This window comes from Neoarius graeffei, chromosome 10, assembly GCF_027579695.1.
Source record: "Neoarius graeffei isolate fNeoGra1 chromosome 10, fNeoGra1.pri, whole genome shotgun sequence".
NCBI classification, from domain to species: domain Eukaryota; kingdom Metazoa; phylum Chordata; class Actinopteri; order Siluriformes; family Ariidae; genus Neoarius; species Neoarius graeffei.
This window is the reverse complement of record NC_083578.1, coordinates 38,415,817-38,440,549: the sequence shown is the minus strand read 5'-3', so window position 1 is coordinate 38,440,549 and position 24,733 is coordinate 38,415,817. Positions and strand designations below refer to the sequence as shown.

The 24,733-nt window shown below is 40.3% G+C and overlaps 2 protein-coding genes across 4 annotated transcripts in view; both read right to left on the bottom strand.

The window, feature by feature from the left end:
* Positions 1-15,862, bottom strand: part of si:ch211-166a6.5 (clustered mitochondria protein homolog) — a 94,509-nt gene extending 78,647 nt beyond the window's left edge. For both annotated transcript variants that reach the window (XM_060931778.1, XM_060931779.1), the window contains exons 1-3: positions 15,693-15,862; positions 10,236-10,345; positions 3,156-3,327 (exon numbers count right to left, since the gene is read on the bottom strand). In XM_060931778.1, the coding sequence (XP_060787761.1) occupies positions 3,156-3,327; positions 10,236-10,345; positions 15,693-15,738 (328 nt within the window). In that variant the 5' untranslated portion in view covers positions 15,739-15,862. The remainder of the gene's footprint in view (positions 1-3,155; positions 3,328-10,235; positions 10,346-15,692) is intronic.
* A 2,327-nt stretch (positions 15,863-18,189) lies between these two features.
* dhx37 (DEAH (Asp-Glu-Ala-His) box polypeptide 37) overlaps positions 18,190-24,733 on the bottom strand; it is a 115,727-nt gene continuing 109,183 nt past the window's right edge. For both annotated transcript variants that reach the window (XM_060931775.1, XM_060931776.1), the window contains 6 exons: positions 23,710-23,824; positions 22,285-22,422; positions 22,067-22,161; positions 21,899-21,972; positions 21,601-21,698; positions 18,190-18,827 (listed from right to left, as the gene is read on the bottom strand). In XM_060931775.1, coding sequence (XP_060787758.1) covers positions 18,751-18,827; positions 21,601-21,698; positions 21,899-21,972; positions 22,067-22,161; positions 22,285-22,422; positions 23,710-23,824 — 597 coding nt within the window. In that variant the 3' untranslated portion in view covers positions 18,190-18,750. The remainder of the gene's footprint in view (positions 18,828-21,600; positions 21,699-21,898; positions 21,973-22,066; positions 22,162-22,284; positions 22,423-23,709; positions 23,825-24,733) is intronic.

Below are 24,733 nucleotides of genomic sequence, written 5' to 3'. Positions count from 1 at the left end.
CAAAGTCAATACTTTGTAGAGCCACCTTTTGCTGCAATTACAGCTGCAAGTTTCTTGGGGTATGTTTCTATTAGCTTAGGACATCTAGCCACTGGGATTTTTGCCCATTCCTCAAGGCAAAACTGCTTCAACTCCTTCAAGTTACATGGGTCACATTGGTCACGGGCGATTGCTCTAAGACAACGAGGGAGGCTCAGCCTCCTCTAAAAATGACGAACATCGTGTAGGATGAATTGCGCTAGGCTTATGTTATAGCCGACCTTATAACATTGCTATTTCAGATCCAGAATCATAGAAATATATGTGCTCAACCCAACTACAGTGCGAAATCATTCCGTTATAACTTTCCCCAGTTTGCCTAACGTGTGCGTGAGTTTTTCCCCCTCGTGACAGCGCGATGCAGCCCAGCCTCAGTGGACTTCAATGGCATTTGGGAGCTATGCGCTTTTCAATCTCAAAATGCAAGACGATTATTGGACAAATACTGCGAAAACGCCCGCCCACCGGACTCCCAGCCTCACAGTGGGAGGGACATGGCAAAGCTTTCCGTGAGGAGACTGGTGATTGGTGAAAGCGGCCGGGTATTTTCTTTGATTGACAGCTCGTTTCAAATATAGACAGGCAGCAGTGAATTTCAGTTCAGTCCCATGCGGATTCGCAAGTGCTGTGGTGTATTGTAAGAGATCAGCTTACATTTCGATTTCATTCATTACATACGGTTTCTACCAGCTTTTTTAGTTTGTATATATTTTCATTGTAAATAAAGTGTAAATATAGTGTTGTCAAGTTTGCTATCTTAGTTCCAGAAATTTCGTTTATTTGAGTGACTGAACTTGAACTTGAGGGGGCTAGTCAGCCAGCAAGAAAGCTGCGCACGGATGCCAAGCATTGCTGATTTAATTTTGGCGAAGCCATTTGCCAGTCTTCCTTTCGAGGAAAAAATTATAATTAAAGAGCAGGGTAGACCAACGCCTCAAATTGACTTGGTGAAAAAGGTAGGGAATAATACTCATTCCTTTCAGCTCTCCTGGTACGAGAAAGTGAATTGGCTAACAGCAAGTGACCCACATCAACAACAGCAAATAAACTACTTTAGTAATATGTCATGGATGGACCAAAAATATAGAATCTATTTAAAATGTTTATGCTGAGTATATTATATTGGAATATATATTTCTCTGGATATGAATTAAACACAGCTACAATTTGGAAAACATTTTTAAACAAAAACACAGCCGAGAACATTTCACACTACTGACCTGGATTAAAAGTGAAGGGTTATCAAAATTGTCAATAAAACATTTCTCAGTCAAAATAAGTAAAATATAGGGAAAGTGTCATTGAATGAAATGTGTGGCACCCAGCTCTATGTTTGGCTCCCCAAGGTCAGTGCTTGTGCCTATTCCAGAACACTCTGCTGTTACTGCTGAGGTTCCTGACAAAGAGCTGCTTTCAATAATGATTAATTTTTAAACAACATGCCACAATTTTAAAATATAAAATGTTAAAATATACCCCCCCCCCCCCCCAACACCACCATCATGTATATTGGACAGTAGGCTAATGGGCCAAAAGAACCTGTTATTTCACAGTTTGTGACCCTGCCAACAATCAGCCAGATCAGAGGCAAGAGTATGGGCAAAATTGATGTTTTTTTTTCTTTTAAAATCTGGAAATATCGTAACTGACCAGCCTCCCCTGTTTGAAAGACTACCAGCCGCCACTGGCGTTGGTGTACAGCAATCTTCAGGTTATGCCACAGATTCTCAACTGGATTGAGGTCTGGGCTTTGACTAGGCCATTCCAAGTCATTTAAATGTTTCCCTTTAAACCATTACAGTATAGTTTTAGCAGTATGTTTAGGGTCACTGTCCTGCTGGAACATGAACCTTCATCCCAGTCTCAAACCTCTGGCTGATTCAAACAGGTTTTCCTCCAGAAGTGCCATGTATTTAGTGCCATCCATCTTTCCTTCAGTCCTGACCAGCTTTCCTGTCCCTACAGATGACAAATATCCCCACAGCATGATGCTGCCACCACCATGCTTCACTGTAGGAATGGTGTTCTCAGGGTGATGGGAAGTGTTGGGTTTGCGCCACACATGGAGTTTCCCATGATGGCCAAAAAGTTCAATTTTAGTCTCTTCTGACCAGAGAATCTTCTTCCATGTGTTTGGGGAGTCTGCTACATGCTGCCGGGCAAACTCCAAACATGTTTTCTTTTTTCCCCCCCTTCTTTAAGCAATGGCTTTTTTCTGGTCACTCTTCCATAAAGCCCCACTCTGTGGAGTGTATGGCTTAAAGTGGTCCAATGGACAGATACTCCCATCTCCACTGTGGATCTCTGCAGCTCCTTCAGTGTCATCTTTGGTGTCTTTGTTGCATCTCTGATTAATGCCCTCCTTGCCCGGTCTGTGAGTTTTGGTGGGCAGCCTTCTCTTGTCAGGTTTGTAGTGGTGCCATATTCTTTCCATTTTGCTATAATGGATTTAATGGTGCTCCCTGAGATATTCAAGTTTGGGATTTTTTTTTAATAATCCAACCCTGATCTATACTTCACAACTCTGACCTGTTTGGAGGCTCCTTGGTTTTCATGTTGCTTGCTTAATAGTGTAGCAGAGTCAGGGTCCTTCCAGAACAGGTTGATTTATACAGACATCATGGGACAGATCATGCGACACTGATTACACACAGGTGGATCTTAATCAACTAATCATGTGATTTATGAAGTTAATTGGTTGGACCAGCTCTTATTTAGGGGTTGCATATGAAAGGGGATGAATACTTATACACACTTCAGATTTCAATTTTTTCATCTTATTTATTGTGTGTGTCAAACAACAATTCACCCCTTTAAAAGTGGTAGGCATGTTGTGTAAATCAAATGGTGCTAACCCCCCAAAAACTCCATTTTAATTCCAGCTTGTAACGTGACAAAACAGGACAAACACCAAGGGGGATGAATACTTTTGCAAGACATTGTATAGTAACTTTCCAACTGTGGTGAGCAGAAAAGCATCTCAGTAGGCACAGTACATTGAACATTGAGGTGGACAGGCCATCTTTCAAATTAAAGCAAGAGCTAATTTCACTGAATATAATTCGCAACAGAATAATAAACCATCATGGGCCATGCTGATAAGATGTACTACTTACCTTCTATTAATCGGAGTGTGATTCCTGCTTTGAAGCCTTTGACACTCTGGAGCTCAGCAAAGGGGTCTAGGTTTGCACCAGACAAGGAGAGAGCAAGGGATGTTCTAGGGGCCACTTCTTTTCTATTAAGAATAGTCATTATTGCATCCTGGACCAAACAGAACCCAGGAACCTGTACAGACAATCACACAGTAGTGTCCAAAATGTCACTAAGAAACATTTTTCTTTTTGTAGTGGCATTTCTTTTTCACACATTTCTTAAAACAAGATTACTGTTCAACACACAGCCAATAAATATTCACTCAGAAAGCACGACACACTGTACTGAGCTATACTATTAGAAGACCATTAAAAGGTGCTGTGTGTAAGAATTTTAGCTTAAAACTTTGAAAATTAACTAAAATTATCAACAGGATGTGAAGTAGTAACAGCTTTGACGTTATGTCAACAACATGGAGATGTACTGCATTGCAGAGAAATCTACTGATGTTAGCATGCTAACTAGCTAGTCCTAAGACAGGACACACTGTTTCATAATATGACTTTCTACCTCAAGAGGTGACAGTGGTGTAGTGGTTACCACTGTCACCTCACAGCAAGAAGGTTCTGGGTTTGAGCCCAGTGGCTGATGAAGGCCTTTCTGTGTGGAGTTTGCATGTTCTCCCCATGTCTGTGTGGGTTTCCTCCGGATGCTCCGGTTTCCCTCACAGTCCAAAGACATGCAGGTTAGGTTAATTGGTGGCTCTAAATTGACCGTAGGTGTGAATGTGAGTGTGAATGGTTGTTTGTCTCCATGTGTCAGCCCTGCGATGACCTAGCAACTTGTCCAGGGTGTACCCTGCCTCTCGCCCATAGTCAGCTGGGATAGGCTCCACCTTGCCTGCGACCCTGCACAGGATAAGCAGTTACAGATAATGGATGGATGGATGTGACATTGAGTCACTGTAGTGTCCAGTCTGCACTCAGCCCAAAATGAGAAGAGAAGTTGTTCATCACTGGCAGACTACATACACCTTAGCCTCTGAGGTCAGACTGCCAAAAATTAAAGAAAAGAGAAGCAAATAGGTCACTGAAATTACTGGAATCTAGGCACCAAAAAACATGGTTTTGCAGTTGCCATTTTGTGTCAGCATGTTGTATTTTTGGAGCATGGGAAGAGAAAGAAAAGGGACCCTACCAGGAGAAACTGAATTGCAATGCCAAACACTAAACAACAGTGAAAGACTGGATTGTAGCACCTCCACTCACATACCCGGACGTTGTAATCTCCTAAACTCCTTTTTGGAATGACTGCAAACACTTTACAAGAGTTTAAAAGTTACGGATCCCTAGAAGATCCTGAACAGGGTTTTTTTTTTTTTTGAAGTGGCCGTCTGGAAGATCTGCAAATTCACAAGCCAGCAACTGAGCGCACGCTCCAGTAAAGGCAAGGAGGCAGTCCTTTTTTTGGCCTGATTATTAAGCCAAGCATATTTAAAAAAAAAAAAAACCTTCAGCTGCATGGTTATTTTTTTTTTTGAGTCAGTCATAGGCAGTGCGTTTGAGTTACATTATTAATAAAGGTTACATATCTGCCATGTCACAAGCCATAGCAGGCTCATGCACTACTGTTGATGTGCCTGTTTTCTTTCTAAAAACTAAGCTACTGCACTACTGATGCACAAATTGCTCTGGATGTTTTCTTGCTAAAAACTGAGCTAAGCAAGCTATAATGTAAACTATAGGCTGACGGCACACACAAAGATAGGAGTATTATCTTAACCAGCTCTAAATCTCAGCAGTTTTGTTAAATTTTGCATATTCTCGCCCTGCTGTTAGTCAGTAGTTGGCTTTTTTTTTTTTTTAAATAACTGATGACTCTAAAGTTAGATTGTATGAACACAGCAAAAAAAATAGCTTTACACAATATTCAGTCAGTGATAATTCTACAAGAGTGGTGGTGGGGGGGGGTAAGATGAGGGACTGTGCATGCCCATAGGGGTGTTCACACGGCAACTTTTACTCCGGTGTAGCACCGGGGCTGCCCCGGTAGAGCGTTCACACGGTACAAAGTTATACCGGTGTAGCCCCTGAAAGCTGCTTAAACCGGTGCAAATCTAACCCTGCTCGGGAGGTGGTTTAAGAAATTTACTCCGGAGTAAATGCTAGTTTGCGGGGCAGCACTGATATAAAATGGGACGTATGAACGCTACAAGGGTAGACTCGCTATGCGTGAGGAGAGTTGATTATATACGGGCATTGCATAATTTGCATCCTGGTATTTTGCGCTTCCAAAATGGCGAATATCAACAACAGAACTGCGTGTCTTCCAGTGTTGCCAGATTGGGCGGTTTTAAGTGCATTTTGGCAGATTTGAACATATTTTGGGCTGGAAAACGTCAGCAGTATCTGGCAACACTGGTGTCTTCATCCACGTTGTTTTCCCGGCGCTTGGTGATGCCATGACAACCGGGAAAAGGAAGTACATTTTCACGCATGTGCATATTTCATTTCCGCATTATTACTATCGTATAGCACGGTCGCAAAAACTGCCGTGTGAACGCAAGTGGGGCTGCACCGGTGCTAACACGCTTGCTTCTCTCTAGTAAGCAGGGTTGTGACGTGTGAACGCTCCACAAAATTTACACCGGTGTAAGATATATCGCAACAAAATACATTGGTGCAGCATCGATGCAAATATGTGCCGTGTGAACACCCCTCATGTTTCTTACAACAGGGGTGGACACCCCAACTTTCTGGGGATATACTACCCCCTATTTGTTTGGAGTGTGGAGTATGAATTTGCCAGGTGACCATTCATTACACATAGCACTTTTAAAAGGCTACAACAATAGTTGTATTATCAACAGTTGAAATACACTGCCTAGTCCAAAAAAAAAAATAAAATAAATCATTTGGATTCAAATAAGCAAACACTTAAGAGCCTTTGATTGGATAACTACTACAATGATTGTGTTTCAGCTGGCAACGATTCTTTTAATCCTAACTGGTGTTGTGAGTAGCTTCTCATTTCTTAAACAACTGTGTTGGAAGATATACCAGGCAGTGTATGCATCACATAATTTGGAGGGAAAAAAGAAAAGGTAAATTGTGTATTTCAACACATTTCAAGAACATCCAATGGTTTCCAAAAACAGTTAAAATTATTTAGATGATATATTTTCAGTAATAAAGTAGTGTCCAAGTTGACGCACTGCTGGGCAAAAAAAATGTTGCACACTCCTTTAGCTTAAACTTTCAGTGGGGTTAAGGTCAGGAATCTGTGGTGGCCAATTCATGTGTGACAAAAATCCCTCACACACTCTTTCACAACCTGAACCCGATGAATCCTGGCATTGTCATCCTGTAGCATGCCCGTGCCATTGGGTGTGTGTGTCCACTGATAGGAGAACCTGGTCATTTAGTACATTCAGGTCCTCACTTTATTGCCATAATATTGCTGAGCCTTGACCTGCCCAATTGAAGCAACCTCAGATCATAACACTATTAACATTTAAAAAATAAATAAAAATAAATCAATAAAAATTTAAATAAAAAAAGCCACTTTAGCCAAATTACATTTCCCAAAATATAAAAAAAAAATTTTTAAATGAAAACTACCAAATCAAAAACAAAATCAATACTACGCTGCCCTGTCAAAAAAAAAAAAAAAAAAGTGCATTCTAATATTTGGTTGGACTGCCTTTAGCTTTGATTACAGCACACGTTCACCAGGGCGTTGTTTTATTTTATTTCAGTCCAGAGTTGTATTCATTTCTCACCAAGATCTTGTGTTGAGGATGGGAGAGTCGAACCACTGTGTAAAGTCCTCTCCAGCACATCCCAAAAATTCTCAGTGGGGTTAAGGCCAGGACTCCATGGTGGTTAAATTCATGTGTGAAAATGATTCCTCATGTTTCCTGAACCACTTTCACTATCTGAGCCCTAATTTTATGCCTGTGCCATCAGGGAAAGGAGGTTTAAAAAACAAAAACAAAAAAAAACACTGATGTGATAACCTAGTCATTCAGGTCGTCAGCTGACTTCATTTTATTGCCCCATAACGTAGCTGAGCCTTGACTTGACCAACTGAAGCAACCACAGATCAGAACACTGCGTCCAGAGGTTTGTACAGTGGCCACTATGCATGCTGGATGCATCGCTTCATGTGCTTCCCTTTTTACCCTTGCATACCCATCACTCAGGAAAAGGGTAAATCTGGACTTATCAAACCACATGACCTTTTTCCATGGCTCCAGAGTCCAATCTTTATGCTCCCTCACAAATTGAAGCATTTTCTTCTGATTAGGCTCACCTACAAGTGGTTTTTTTATGGCCACACAGCTGTTTACTCCCAATCCTGCGAGTTCTCATCACATTGTGCATGTGGAAATCCCCTTACCTTAATTATTAAACACAGCGATGAGTCCTACTGTTGATCATTTAACGATTTGATTTCACCAATAATTTAAGTGATCTCTGATCACCATCACTCAAGATTTTTTTCTGATCACATTTCTTCTGTGAAGTTGATGGTTCACCACTGTCCTCCCAGGTTTTAATAATGTGTTGGACAGTTCTTAACCTAATTCCAGTCATTTTAGGAATCTTCTTAGTTGTTTTTATTTTGTCAAGGCATACCTAACAACCTGTGTTTTCTTTCCCCCCCCACCCCAAATCTGTCCCTCTGAGTTACATGGAGTCAACAGGAAATCTTTTGGTGAAGAGGGTGGAGACCTCGACTGACTATCGTAGCCTGCAGGGAATCGGCCGTCAGACTTTCTGTCGCATGTCCCAGACCCGGTGAAATGTAACTGAATTGTCTTGGCCAGCCCTAAGGGTCCCATCTGCATCTAATCTTTGCTGAGGAGTGTGCTCCCATCACCCAATCAAGCATCCAGCCAGAGCAGCCATGATATATTTTTTACCATATTAACATGCCATTGTTGTGTGTTATGCCTGATGTAAAGACTCTCGTCTCTGCGAGCCTACCACAGATTTAATACTTGTCATTTTTAGGGCATACCTAACAACATGTGTTTTCTTTCTCTCTCTCTTCCCCCGCCCCAATCTGTCCCTCTGAGTTACATGTTGGTCCTGGGATTGAGATGCTGGCCTCTTCTGCCCCTCGGACCTGCTTGATCCATCCTGGTGCCCTGTGTCTAGTCGGAGTTTTATCGCACCGCTCCTGTGAAGGATGGCCCCATGAGGACAGTTGAGGGTTATACCTGGAGGATGCTCTGGACTCCTACAGTAATGCTTTTATGGCTGAGGACTACAGTTGTCTTGCTAACTTTAGGACTGCAGTTATCATGAACAGTTTTGCACTCAAGTTTCCATCAGTGAAGAGTTATAACATCAACAAAACTGTCCTCATGTTAAAACTGTTAATATTATAGTCAGGCTGTCTGTTGTTGCTCAAATGAGGATGGGTTCCCTTTTGAGTCTGGTTCCTCACGAGGTTTCTTCCTCATGTCGTCTGAGGGAGTTTTTCCTTGCCACCGTCGCCACAGGCTTGCTCATTGGGGATAGATTAGGGATAAAATTAGCTCATGTTTTAAGTCGTTCAAATTCTGTAAAGCTGCTTTGCGACAATGTTTATTGTTAAAAGCGCTATACAAATAAACTTGACTTGACAATACTGCCTTGTCACACTGCCTGGTCAAAAAATATTCACCATAGGTTTCTTCCTCATGTCGTCTGAGGGAGTTTTTCCTTGCCACCGTCGCCACAGGCTTGCTCATTGGGGATAGATTAGGGATAAAATTAGCTCATGTTTTAAGTCGTTCAAATTCTGTAAAGCTGCTTTGCGACAATGTTTATTGTTAAAAGCGCTATACAAATAAACTTGACTTGACAATACTGCCTTGTCACGCTGCCTGGTCAAAAAATATTCACCATTTGGATTGAAGTACTTACCAGCCTTTGATCAGATAATTACTGCAGTGATTAATGTGCTTCAGCTGGCAAAGATTCTTTTAACCCTAACTGATGCAGTGAGTAGCTTCTCATTTCTGAATCAACCATGTCAGAAGACATATCCTGTGATCATGGAAAAGATGTTACTGTGTTTCAGAACAGTCAAATTATTGGCCTGCAAGTGTAATAGACATGATGAACATTAAAGTTTGGGATGAAAATAATAAATAGGAAATATCTTGCTCATCTCAGGATCCATCCATTATCTGTAATCGCTTTTCCTGTGCAGGGTTGCAGGCAAGCTGGAGCCTATCCCAGCTGACTATGGGCAAGAGATGGGGCACACCCTGCACAAGTTGCCAGGTCATCGCAGGGCTGACACACAGAGACAAACAACCATTCACACTCACACCTACACTCAATTTAGAGCCACCAATTAGCCTAACTGCATGTCTTTGGACTGTGAGGGAAACCAGAGCACCCAGAGGAAAACCAAGCAGACACGGGGAGAACATGCAAACTCCACACAGAAAGGCCCCCCTGTCGGACACTGGGCTTGAACCCAGAACCTTCTTGCTGTGAGGCGACAATGCTAACCATTACACCACCATGCCACCCTTGTCTCAGGATTTCTCCTATTCTCTCTTACCCCTTTTCGACCAACAGGAAACAGGTTCCGTTCTGATTCGCACACAAAATTTTGAACCATTCAGGAGAATTTCGACCAAAAATAAATTGGTTCAGAACCTGAAAAGTTGGTTCCCAGCTGGAACCAAAATATAGTTTGTTTTTCCCAGTGTGAATCGTGATGACATCAGTGTGCCCGTCATTAGTCTGGAGAGGAATCAGAGCGCAGCAATGGAGAATGCAACAGAAAAGGATACATTGTCAGGGGAAAAAAAAAAGGACCAAAAACAAACATCTGCAATAACAGAACATAAGCTCAAAAGGTAATCAATCAATGTGCACCACCATCTTCCTACTAATGTTTACTTCTGTTGTGCATTGTGCAATGCCCTCTGTTCATGACACTTCTTTGATTACAATGGTTCCGCTCAAAACTGGTGGAAACATGGGCTGGGTCGCTATCTGGCACCAAGGTTCAAAGAATCCTGAGCAGAACCAATTCAAGAACTTGTTCCCTATTGGTCGAAAAGTCTGAAATCTGACACATAGTCTCACCGTTAACTCAAAAGCATCCACTCCTGCCCCTTGGATCTTGACAGTATAGGAGTCATCATCTTCCTTCCCCAATCCTGCAGACTGTTTTCCATTAGCTGAATTAGAACCATCTGTGGAGTGAAATAATGACCACACTTGTCACATTTAGGCTATATTAATATTAAAATTCGGGACATTTGCAATAATTTCCATAAATGTATAAGATTTTATTTTTTTCACTGCTGTGTGAGCATTAAAATCCAATCTTTCCCAACTGGAATTCAACCCACTGTGGACCTAGAATGGATACATAGCTGTTAAGTTGCAATGTAGCTGTAATGAGAATGGTCAAACTGAAATTCACAATTAATTGTGCATGTGCACATTACGGTCATCATCCAGTACACCTCTCCTGCACCGCATACGTCTCAGAAGGGACGTGCCAAGGTGTAGGATTCTAACGGACATGTATCAAATGGCACAAATGGGAATAACAAGAAAAACAGAAAAGTTGTATCTGAGAAAAATAAGACTCGCCAATCCAGTCTTAAAATGTGCCTCCAACTCTCACATACAGTCAAGATTGCACAAGAGATAAAACATTTACAGCAGATGTGTACTGCAAAAAGTGACAACTGAAAATATCTTGAATATAATCAAAAGTATCTTATTTCTAAGAGTAAAATAAACTAAATAGGAGTATTAAATCATATTTATTAAATTGATTTCAATTCTAGACTCTTTCACTAATTTCAAGCTTGACATGGTGTAAATTGGCAGATTATTTTTTCCAACATCAAGTGTTTCTTTTGAAAACTAAGCAAAATTATCTGCCATTAGATTAAGAAAATTTAAAGCTTGAAAATGAGTAAAAAGCAACTAAACACAGGCTGAGCCATCTTATGTTTGATTTGTAATCTCAGAATAAGAAATATTAAATTTACTAATATTCAAGATATTTTTCACTTGATATTTTCTGCAGTGTGACAGATTTAGATCAGAAGTGATCAGTTCCTATCCTGATGATCTTCCCGCACCAGAGGAAAGAACCGCTTACGTCAGCGGGGGGGGGGGGGGGGGGGGGGGGGGGGGACTTGTTAAGACCAACAACAATAACAAGGCCGCGAAAGATCACCATTTTTAAGCAACGAGAAGCAGCAGCTGTACAAATTCGAAGTCATCCATTATTATTATTGTTGTTGTTGTTGCTGCTGCTGCTTCCATGTTGTTTTTGCTTCGATATTCGCAGCAAGGTTTATGCAAACGTAGCGACGTAACTGACGTATACAGCGACGTAATGACGTACACAGCGACGTAACTGACGTGTCTCCTCTTAGCACCGCGAGCTATGGAAAAGCAAACTGGTTCTCAGCTGGCTCACGAGTTGAACGAGTTGTGAACCAGCACCAGCCCCGAACCAGCCCTGGAACTGATTTGGTGGAAAAGGGGTATTTGAGAACCGTCCTAGGCTCCAGCTTGCCTGCGACCCTGTAGAACAGGATAAAGTGGCTAGAGATAATCACACACACAACACGTGTGGGTGTGCGTATGAATGTTTTTTATTTATTTCCCCATTCTATTCATTGCATGATGGCAATTCACTTTAGCCTAGACCCACAGTGTATGAACTTGTTCCAACGGAAAGGCCAATTATACATCCATTCAACAGCTATATTACACACAGCTAGCTAGCTACAGAAATGTTTGGGTTGACCAGCTAACATTAGCAAGCTCTTCTCTCCAGCAATAGCATTGGTCATGTTACTGCTGTAACCATGTGAATAATGAATGAGAGACTTGGGCCTGAAAGACCTGTGACTGCAATTCATGAAGGAATCAGTCGTTCCTACACTGAGGGTATGAAGTGGTCATGTGACAAGTGAATGGAAGCCTCAGACCCGAAAGACCTGTTTGCGAACGAATCTGAACCTGAATGGTACACATGCACTGCCCAGAGAAAAATTAATTCACTGAGATGACTCACTACTCCCAAATCATACAAAAGATTAGTTCAAAAGGGACAAATTCATGACTGACATCACTAGTATCAAACGGTCGACTCGACGACAGCATTGGCCTTGCAATGTCAACCCATAAAATACTGATTTTCATAAAAGTTCTATGTCAATATTAACACCAGAACTGACACATTTCATTACAGGTCATATTGAGTTTACATCTAAAAAAAAAAAAAAAAAAAAAAAAAACCACATTGAAGTGGTCAGTAACTCTGAGCTTTATCTTTGCATGTTTTAAATCTCTTGAGATGCACAATCCAGCTTGATTTTGTGTAAAATTGCCCGTTAACAAATCTGCCTACAGGAAAAAAGAAACTCTCATGAAAGATTACATAGACACCTGGGGCAGCCAAGCTTGGTGGTGGAGGAGAAATTACCCCTGGTGACTGCCAGGTTGAAACTGGTCCAAGAATGGGAGAATAATTCAAATACACAGGCTCTTCTATGCTCTGCAATAAGTTTTCTAGAAGAGCTACACATTTGGATCTATAAGGCATTTTGGTTCCATGCCAGTATGAGCTCTATGATGGTCATAGTAAGTAAGTAAGTAAGTAAGTAAGTAAGTAAATAAATAACCATCAGGTTGAAAGCAGGTTTCACAGACTCACCCCATGTAACAAAAAAAAAATCCTTAATAAATTGTGACAGGGTGGTATATGCTGCCATTACTCCATGAAAGAAATTGCTTATTATCCATTTACATTACAGCAGCGATTCCCAACCTGTATCCTAGAGTACCCCTGCACGTTTTCTTATTTCTCTTGCTTTAATAAAAGTGAACTAACTGATCAGATAATGAATAATCCCTCGCTTAGTCAAGATGAGTTGGGTTGGCCAGATAAGTGGCACAGAAATAAGCCTTGCCAACCCAAGTGCCACCCCAAGAGTTGAGGTTATAACCGAAGTATACGGCTACAAGTTATACTGTTTTGTGGACCTTCATTTTGGACCAGGAACAAAGGAGATATCCTGCATATGCAACGTTGTCCTGAACATCAACAGATCATGCAAGAGCACCTATGCCACTCCATGTCTACAACTTGGTTGCTGGTTCAAGCAGGGAAAGAACTAAAATGGGCAAGCAGGGGAACTCCAAAATGGGAGCTAAATGTTCTGCAGCAGATGGGCAAAACAAAAAGCAAGCAAAATCTCAAATACTGAAAGAAATATTCACACTAGCTCAGGAGTGTGTGCTCATTCGCAAGAACTTTGGGATCCGAACAGAAGAGAGGAGAGGATATTAAGGTGGTCCCGAAATGTATGGGAAAATTTTTTTTACCAAAACATTCCGACCACCCTACCATTTTTTTTTTTACACAGGCTAAAAGAAGGCAACAAGCAAAATTTCAGAAAAATTGGTTAATATTTAGAGGTGCCACACGAGGTTGCAAATCGGGTTAAGCCATTAACATTAGTTGGTGCGTAGACTATTGCAGAGAAGATCTCAAACCCCCAAAAAGTCACAGTTCTAGAGGGAATATGCCACTTCTATGAAAAAGAAGAGGCAGGAAGAGTTTATAGACTGATAGAAGGTTAACTTTCATGCACTAAGGGGTTCTTAAACAATGAGCACTGATCGTAATATGCTGATGAAGATGTGAATGTTCTTCTTTCTATGTTTTTCAGATGGCTAGCAACAGTAGGCCTAATACAAGTAGTACCGGTGGTGCAAAGCACAAAACCAGAAAGGACAATTATGTTTGGTTAATTGGTCCCACTTCCAAGGAACTGTCTGGGAGAAAGCTTCCTTCTGCTAGGGAAGTCCTTAGTGTGTTCTTTTATCTCCACAAAATACCATAATACCGACAAGGGTGCAGATGGCACTGGGGACGGGGGGACATGTCCCCCCCAGATTTATAGTGACCCCTATCTGTCCCCCCCACCCACCGTCCCTACATAAGGCGCCAAACATGGGTAGAAAAAGTGAGGATTAATGTTCCATTAGTTAGGCTAACTTACATTGCAGTACAAAGTTGAAATGGCAGCAGCAGTAGCCTTGTCTGTGATCAATCCACATTACACCGATTCAAGAAGGGGAAAGGCTGGAGCAGATCCTTGCAGAGTTGGGAAAGCGAGGTGTTCAATTTTCCACATAATTCTCGGTTAATAACACTGCACAGCTGATCCATTTGATAGCAACGGTGTTTCTGCTACGACTAATGGTGCGTTCAGTTGTACTCGTAAGTTGGAAGTTTTAAGTCGGAAAAGCATTGAAATCTAGCATCTACCAGCATAAACGTTGGGGTTTTCGTTTCATTAACTGTCCATTTTTTTCGAATTCCATGTTCCACGATGTCCCAGTTTTTAAACTGGGAGGCGGCGGAGAGATGTTTTTGGGACCTACTGAGTCTGCTTCTAGACAGTAAATTTGTTTGGCTGCAGAGGGAAAAATTTTTTTCCATCAATTTTGTTTATTGGAAAAAATACTTATTTTTATTTGTGTGAATCTGTTGTTCAAGTGTTTATACTTGTTTTCATACACATTTTATGTTTCTAATCATTTACATGAAGGCACGAGTGTGAATCATTTCAATTTTATTTTGTTATTAATTTTTGGACATTCCCTTTTGTTAGAAGTTACAGTTAAAGTTTCTGTGATGAGATTCTTCATCCTGCTGAGATCAGCAAATGTTTAAATAAAACATGCAGAAGACATGAAGTTTTGGAGCGTGATTAACATACCAGACAAATAACAATTTGATCATGTATGGCTAGTGTTGACCAGGTAGGCCTTTGTCTACCAATGTTCATTCAGTTAGAAAACTCACAATTGAAGCTTCAGTATATATATATATATATATATATATATATATATATATATATATATATATATGCATATATGCATTTACACAAAATGGAATCATTTGCTGACAGCTCAGTCCCCCCCAGTTCAAAAATCCTATCTGCACCCCTGAATACCGAAGGGTTTAGAAAATCACAGACAAGTAATAGCTATTGTTACTTTGAACACAGGAAGTTATATTACTGTATTGTTTGTATTAATATGAAACAGTTGATAAGCTACATTATTTTATATTGTGTCTTGAGTGAAAACTTTAATGGCTTTGTGGCACCTCTAAACATTGTTCAATCTTAACCAAAGTTCGCACAATAACTTCTTTTAGGCAATTTTTTTTTAAAAAAAGGTAAGGTGGTCGTAACAAAATCCTAAAAAAAAAAAAATTTGGGGACCACCCTAGAGGATATGCAGTCCAGCTAAACTCACAACACTGTCGGCTTTATTCACAGGACTCGAACATTGCGTATTAAAGAATGCGGATTTCTGCCCAGCTTGGAATCGGATCTGTTTTCCACAAACACTTTCACTTTCAAAAGTGAAGTCCAGCAACGACAAGGAATGTACAAAGAAGAAGAAGAAGGTGTGTTTGTCGCCATGCATGGAAGAGAAAGAACCGAGAAGAGTTTAGATAGGAAGAGAAACTCTTTAAACCGTTCTTACTCATCTGGCTCTGCTCTCCACTTCCCCTTTTTCCTGAATCCCTCATTCTGCACTTTGGTCTTTTTCCTCTCGCTAAGTTTATCTTGAGCTCTTCGAATGTGTGAACTCTCTTCTTTACAGCGTTGCACACGATGAGCTGTCAGGTGTGACTGTACTTAAACTTTTTCACTCCCCCCCATTATAGTTACGCCTTCTTTTTTACTCGTTCACTTTCAGCCAGTATGCCTGTTCTCTTCTCTTCCCCTCCCCTCCCCTCCGCTCGCCACTGGACTCGCCTCAACCAGGCATGTTTGGGTGTGTCCTCTCACACATCTGCCTGGGAAAGAGTTGCAAAACACACACACAGCTTCCCCTCCCCCACTTTCTCCCTCAAGGGAAGGTGTGTTTTTGCCTGCACCACAACTGCAATTTTTTTATTTTATTTTTTTGGACGTTCGTAAATGATTTCATTTTAATTCACGCCCTTACATTACATGACTACTGTGCACTGAACCATATATGAATCTTCACAGCATGACTTTTAAAAGGCATGTGAAGCATGAATGTGTACGCGTACAGGAGGAATGCCCAAGCCTTTCATACACCTAACCAGTCCTGCATCAGGATTTACAATGGAGTCTTTGAATTCTGGTGCGAAAAACGTGTCACAGTGTTAGAAAAGGAATGGGACAGGATCAGGGCCTATAAATTGTTCCAAACCTTTTTTTTTTTTTTAACCAAGTCATTCACTCTAAAATGTCAGACACAGAAATGAAAACACCTGAAAAAATATATTTTTAATACATCTATATATTACACACACACAGTGGTGCTTGAAAGTTTGTGAACCCTTTAGAATTTTCTATATTTCTGCATAAATATGACCTAAAACATCAGATTTTCACACAAGTCGTAAAAGTAGATAAAGAGAACCCAATTAAACAAATGAGACAAAAATATTATACTTGCTCATTTATTTATTGAGGAAAATGATCCAATATTACATATCTGAGTCGTAAAAGTATGTGAACCTTTGCTTTCAGTATCTGGTGTGACCCCCTTGTGCAGCAATAACTGCAACTAAACGTTTCCAGTAACTGTTGATCAGTCCTGCACAGCGGCTTGGAGGAATTTTAGCCCATTCCTCCGTACAGAACAGCTTCAACTCTGGGATGTTGGCGGGTTTCCTCACATGAACTGCTCGCTTCAGGTCCTTCCACAACATTTTGGTTGGATTAAGGTCAGGACTTTGACTTGGCCATTCCAAAACATTAACTTTATTCTTCTTTAACCATTCTTTGGTAGAACGACTTGTGTGCTTAGGGTCGTTGTCTTGCTGCATGACACACCTTCTCTTGAGATTCAGTTCATGGACAGATGTCCTGCCATTTTCCTTTAGAATTCACTGGTATAATTCAGAATTCATTGTTCCATCAATGATGGCAAGCTGTCCTGACCCAGATGCAGCAAAACAGGTCCAAACCATGATACTACCACCACCATGTTTCACAGATGGGATAAGGTTCTTATGCTGGAATGCAGTGTTTTCCTTTCTCCAAACATAACGCTTCTCATTTAAACCAAAAAGTTCTATTTTGGTCTCATCCGTCCACAAAACATTTTTTCCAATAGCCTTCTGGCTTGTCCATGTGATCTTTAGCAAACTGCAAATGAGCAGCAATGTTCTTTTCGGAGAGCAGTGGCTTTCTCCTTGCAACCCTGCCATGCACACCATTGTTGTTCAGTGTTCTTCTGACAGTGGACTCATTAACATTAGCCAATGTGAGAGAGGCCTTCAGTTGCTTAGAAGTTACCCTGGGGTCCTTTGCAACCACGCCGACTATTGCACGCCTTGCTCTTGGAGTGATCTTTGTTGGTCGACCACTCCTGGGGAGGGTAACAATGGTCTTGAATTTCCTCCATTTGTACACAGTCTGGGTGACTGGATTGGAGGAGTCTAAACTCTTTACAGATGGTTTTGTAACCTTTTCCAGCCTGATGAGCATCAACAACACTTTCTGAGGTCCTCAGCAATCTCCTTTGTTCATGCCATGATACACTTCCACAAACTTGTTGTGAAGATCAGACTTTGATAGATCCCTGTTCTTTACATAAACAGGGTGCCCACTCACACCTGATTGTAAACACCAGACTTTAATTTCACCTTCAAATTAACTGCTACTACTAGAGATTCACATCCTTTTGCCACTCAAAGATATGTAATATTGGATCATTTTCCTCAATAAATAAATGACCAAGTATAATATTTTTGTCTCATTTGTTTAACTGGGTTCTCTTTATCTACTTTTAGGATTTGTGTGAAAATCCGATGTTTTAGGTCATATTTATGCAGAAATATAGAAAATTCTAAAGGGTTCACCAACTTTCAAGCACCGCTGTACGCGCATGCACACACACTATGGTACTGTAAATTCCTTAAGCCAACTTGCTCAGTTTCATTCAAAATTTCCATACTGATTGACAACTCACAGTAGACACCACAAAAATTTTATTCAAAATGAAATAAGCAAAACTTTATGCATCACTTTACAGTACAATTATTTTGGACTCAAGCATCCCTTTTTAAATGTAGAAGAAACATTGAAAGTATTTGACTAAACCAGAGAGAGAAACCGGGCTCTCACTTATAATACAAGACTCATTCTTACTGGATACAAAACATGTTAGAATGACAATTATCTGTGATATTTCACAACCATTTGAAACCCACAAATCTGGTTTTTGACCTCTTAATGACTACATAACCAAATGGAAGATAAACCAGTTTAAGCCTAGTCATACTTTCAATGGTGATATTCATTTCAGGATTAAATATAGGAACAGAAGTTCCATATTCCAACAGATTTCATCCATCATCTCAAGTCCACAGTGAGTTCATTAATAAATATATAAAGCTGGTAAAAATGTCCATCGGTCTCTGGAGAGACATGATAAAATCTTCAGCCTTGAGATTCGTGTTTATGCAGGTGTGAATCTCGAAAGACCAGCTCGGCTTAAGGTTTTAAAGGGGCAACACGCTAGTGTTTCCACAGATGGGTGATAAGGCAGCGTGTTTGTGTCAGACAGGAGGCCAGCTCTTGGCAACTTCTTCATGAAGAGACGTTGGAACCCACTGACAGTATACTGACAGGAGAACTGTTAGGAGAAATAAACAGATACAAGGTTTTGGGGTTTTTTTTAAACCAAATTTTCTTCCTGTTTGTCATTAGCTAGTTCTCACTTATCACACAACAGCTTTCACCAGGGTGGGGTATCATTCATTAACAAGTGGTCCCTCTGAAAGGTGATGCCAGTCATCTCTTTCAAACTGCTGCTCATGCTACATCACAGGCCAGGTGAAGACACACTGAAAAGCTAACTACCCTCTTTTGTATGCATGAGTTCGCAGATGCCCATGATTGGTTCAGACAGACAGAGGAGGGAATAAAGCGATTCTACCTACCCAGAAAGCAGGGTCATTTACAGTTGAACTCAAAATTATTAGCCCCCCTTAAATTTTGGAACATTTTCCCAAATATCCTCCAAATGTTTAAAGCATTGATAAAAATTGATATACACAAACAATCACCAGTACTATTCAGATGTTTGTGGTGCATTTTGGAATATGAAATAAGTTTTAGGCTGTCTTTATATGAAATATGGTAAAAATGAGTTGGTCAAAAATATTAGCCCCCATGTGGATTCTTGCTTTTAAAACACAGTTAATTAACCAATCAGCTTTTAAACAACACCTGTGCAATCAATTGGCTTCCTAGCAACACCTGTAGTCAATTGGCTCCATTCAACAGTTTAAAAGGACTCCAAGGAACAGGGCATTTGAATGAATGAGGAGGATTACTATTTGTCACAATGCCGAAGACTAAAGAAATAAGTCTTGAACTCCGACAAAAGATTGTGGAGGCTCATGACAAGGGCCAAGGCTACACTGCCATTTTGAAGAGGTTTACAGTCTCCAGAACTGCAGTTCGGTGCATCATTGCCAAGTACAAGGAGACAAATTCGGTCAAGAACAAACCTGGTCGTGGACGCAAGTGTAAGATCTCAAGAACTCTGGAAAGAAAAATTGTCAGAGATGTCCGTAAAGAGCCCCGTACATCTGCAAAGGAAATTGTTGCTGACCTGGCCTCTTCTGGAGTTTGTGTGTCAAGGCACACTGTTGTGAGGGCTCTTCATCGGAATGGGCTTCGGGGCTATCGTCCCAGAAGAACCCCCTTACTAAAACATCGTCACATCAAAGCCCGACTAAAGTTTGCCCGTGAGTACTTGAAGAAGAAAGATGAGTTTTGGAAGTCTGTGCTTTGGTCAGATGAGACGAAATTGGAGCTGTTTGGGCATATGGACATTGCCTATGTATGGCGAAGAAAGGGAGAGGCCTTCAACCCTGTGAACACAGTTCCCACAGTTAAACATGGTGGTGGCAGCATCATGCTGTGGGGCTGTTTTGCAGCCTCAGGTACAGGCAGTCTGGTTCGGGTGCATGGCACCATGAAAAAGGAAGATTACCTAAAAATACTGAAGGAAAACATGCAGAAGTCTGCTCTCACTTTGCGCTTAGGTCGTCGTTGGGTCTTCCAGCAAGATAACGACCCAAAGCATACATCTAAAATAGTCCAGCAATACTTCAAGGATACCAAGACCAACGTCATACAGTGGCCTGCACAGAGCCCAGATCTCAATCCAATAGAAAACCTGTGGCAAGTGCTGAAAAAGAACGTCCATGCACGAAAACCATCCAATTTGGGCCAGTTGGAACAGTTTGCAATGGAGGAATGGGCCAAAATTCCTCAGGAGACCTGTGCCAACCTAGTGAAAAACTATTCCAAGAGGTTGTTGTCAGTTGTGGGTCAAAAAGGGTACACAATTGACTACTAATGGTCAGGGGGCTAATAATTTTGAACATCTCACTTTTGCTGTTTTTGGTTGAAACTCAGTGTGATAATAAGATATCGTAATGAAACTTGTTGGACAATGTCTTCATAGTGCATTTATTTCAAGAATAAAAACATTTGTTGTCAATGGTCATTTTCATGGAGAAATCAAGAATTATGTTCAATTCCACAAGGGGGGCTAATAATTTTGAGTTCAACTGTATGTGCTTATACACTCCTGGCTACAGTATACTGTAGGCATTCAGGTCTCCTCTCTAATTAGGAACTTGTATCACACAACACAGTCTGGTCCATAAATATGTGAACAATGGAAAATTTTGCCATTTTTGCCTGTGTACACTACCGTAATTGATTTGAAACTAAGGAATCAAGATATGCACCCCTCAGAAAATAGTACTATGCCAGTCACCTCAGAGAAACCATAATTTCAACCGGAGTCTCTCAGTGTATGGTTGATGTTTTCTTCCATTTTCTCAGTTCTAGTCCAGCAGATTTTAGTCTGAATGCCAAATGATTTTACCATGTCTAGTTACGAGTCATTTTAAAAGTCAGTCATTGTTAACAAAGTTACTTGGAATCTCATACTTAAAATTTTAACCCTTATGTAAGAATAGTTGTATTGTTAATTACTAAATACTTATTGTAAACCTAGTGTGTATAATATCAAGGCCAATTGATTTTGCTATATATTGAAAACATTTGGGTTTCAGATCAAAAGACGGCAATTAGATGTCGATGGAAGTAATGCGAGCTCTCAGTTCAGTAAATCCAGCTATACGAATGATAGCACTCAACTCATTCTTAATCTTTTGAGAAAATCTAGTGTGACTTTTTTGTTTTCAAGTCACAGGCTTTATCTACAAATCTACATCATACATATAAAATATTTATCAGTGATTTTAAATCAGTTCCAGGGAAGTCATAGCCTACCAGAGCTTTGAGACCCATGAGAAAATATCATGTTTATGGAAACCTGGATGATGTTTTCCTCCAAGCCTGAAATGTCCACACCTACTTACATTTTTTATTATTCTTCCATGCAGCCTGTAAGGCATCTCGGTTGTCCACTTTGTCGGACACTAACGTTCCCAAAAGATTTTCTGTTCGAGGTTGCAGCCTGAAAAAAACACACAATATATATGAGAGAGAGAGAGAGAGAGCGCGAGAGAGAGAGAGAGAGAGAGAGAGAGAGACACACATCAAAAGTATGGACTCACTCATTCATAGTAATAAGTGTGTCCAAACATTTGATTTTTACTGTTTATACCACACATCTGCACTCATACACAAAATTATTTATGCGGATTGTGCTCTTACTTGGCCCAAGTCTTCAGCATGGTTGCAGGGGTTGTCAGTAAATATGTACTGTATCGCTGCAATTTGGGACACACCTATTGCATGCAACCCAGAAGTTAATCACCAATTTCTCCATGTTATTAATATATGTGTATAACTGTAAAACCTACAGATTCAAAACAAGCATACCTGTCCTTCCAGCAGGAACTTGGCAAACAGTTTGTATCGCTCAAGGCCTTCAGGATGATCCATCTCAATGGCAGGAAGCTTCCATCCAACTCTGACTATAAATATAGATGCACAGAGTTCATAAAACTAGGAAAAAAAATGGCATGCTTCATCTATCAATACCTCGAGGTAAGGGTCAGACGGGGCAAAGAACATGAGAGAAGACGGTGGAGGCTTACAGAAGGTGCTCTGTTGTTGACACTTCACTTTGCCACTGACAGGGCAGTACCATGGGGCAGGGCTTTGTTCTGGTCCACTGAAGTGACAATACTGGGGAAGGAGCTTTGGGATCCAATCAGCTTGCACTGCACACACTCCTATAAGTAACATCATGTAACCATTAGTCTGCAATACACAATCGCCTCTACAAATCTGTACCATTCTGAACAATTTCATTATATCAGGAGTATCAAATATGTATAGGTTCAGTTACATAAAATTCATTCACACAAAAGGTCTCCATAGGTCACTAACATGACTGAAAGATCATTATATTTAAAACAATTATTTTAGTTTCTAGCTATAAAGGACACAATGCAAAGTGGTTATGTTTTATGTCAGGCTGTTACTTCATGTTATCACTGATGAGTGCCACAGACCCTGTTTTGAATTTGACATGAAGAATAAAAGCAAATCTCTATCCATTTATCTTTAACGCTTTATTGTCATTGTTGATTGGTTTTTAAACGAGTCATATCATCAGTTTGGTGACCTGGTCAGAAATGCTAAATTAAATATCTGTGACAGCTCCCCTGTCTGGCATAATGTCCATCTCTCTGGCAAGTCTCTGGTCCAATCAGCTGCCTTCAGTTCATATTTGCCTTCATAATTTACATAAAATGCATGTGAATTGGATAAGCTGCAACAAAGGAGATGATACAGAAGCCATGCTGGTTCATGTTTAGAAGTCACTGAACGACAGCTAGTTTTATACTTCGTGATTAGTGCTCAGACAGTATTTCCCCCCCATCAGTTGACAATCCCAATTTTCCAGTCCATCAGTTGATGACCCCTGTTCTATAAGGTAGTAAATACTGGGCAGAGAAAACAAGCCCCTCATGTGTGTTGTATTTTGGGGTACCTTTAGTCTTTGAGAACTTGTGAGGTCTGGTGTAGATATTTGAAACAAATTTCAAGCAGAAAATATAAGAAAAATAATATGAAAGTAAAATCTCAAAATTCAAACCAATCCTGAAGCAACATGCTATTAACACTCATGTGCCCCAAGATAACAATAAATTACATGATGTATTGTTGTTTAAATAAAAGTGTGTGTATATATATATATATATATATATATATATATATATATATATATATATATATATATATATATATATACACACACAGTGTCACCTGATCGTGAATATAAGCTATGAAAAACTGAGCTCAACAGAATTCCATTTTCACATATTGATTTTTAGCTTAAGTGCTTACATTAAAGTGTTTCCATTAAAGTGCTTCATTATCTGATACCGATAAGAAAAAGCAAAAATCCATAATTTGACTAAGCATGTGCCTGACAGTCACTTAAAAAAAAAAAATCAAATCAGAAATATTTTCATAGCACATACGCAAGCACAACCTCAAACAAACTCACATACCTCTCATGTACATTTTGGTAGTTTCCATGATTTCTTGGTAGATAACGAACTCAGGCAGTTCTTTGTGAAGTGCAGAGGATGGATGTATAAACACAGGATCATCCAACAGAGGAGTCTATGCAGATACAAAAAATTACTACATTCAACACAATGTGCTACATCAATGAAATCACTTTACTATTAACCATAAAATGTTATCTCTGACTGTAAAAGGCATATTGTAAAAATGGTAGTATACTAGTGCAGCTCAAAAAATTTGAATATCCTGGAAGAATATTCCAAAAGGTAACCTTTCATACATTCCATATTCATTACATGGCAAAGTGAAATATTTCAAGCTTCTTATTGTTTTAATTTTGATGATTATGGCTTACAGCTCAAGAAAATCAGAAATCCAGCATCTCTACATATGAGAATATTTCATTTCAAGTTTAAGTAAAACAGTACAAATACCGTGCATCTCTCGGTCTAGTTCAGTACACACAGCCACAATCATGGGGAAAACTGCTGATTTGGCAGTTGTCCAGAAGACAACCATGGACACCCTCCACAAGGCGAATAAGCCACAGGAGGTCATTGCTGAAAAGGCTGGCTGGAAAAGGTGCACAAGCAACAGGGATGACGGCAGCCTTGAGAGAATTGTCAAGAAAAGCCAATTCAAGAACTTGGGAGAGCTTCACAAGGAGTGGACTAAGGATGGTGTCAGTACAGCAAGAGCCACCACGCACAGACATCTTCAGGAAAGAGGCTACAACTGCCGCATTCCTAATATCAAACCACTCCTGAAACAGAGACGTCATCAGAAGCGTCCTACCTGGGCTAAGAAGAGAAAGAACTGGACTGTTGCTCAGTGGTCCGAAGTCCTCTTTTTAGATGAAAGTAAATTTTGCAGTTCATTTGGAAATCAAGGTCCTAAAGTCTGGAGGAAGAGTGGAAAGGCACAGAATCCAAGGTGTTTGAAGTCCAGTATGAAGTTTCCTCAGTCTGTGATGATTTGGGGTGCCATGTCATCTGCTGGTGTCGG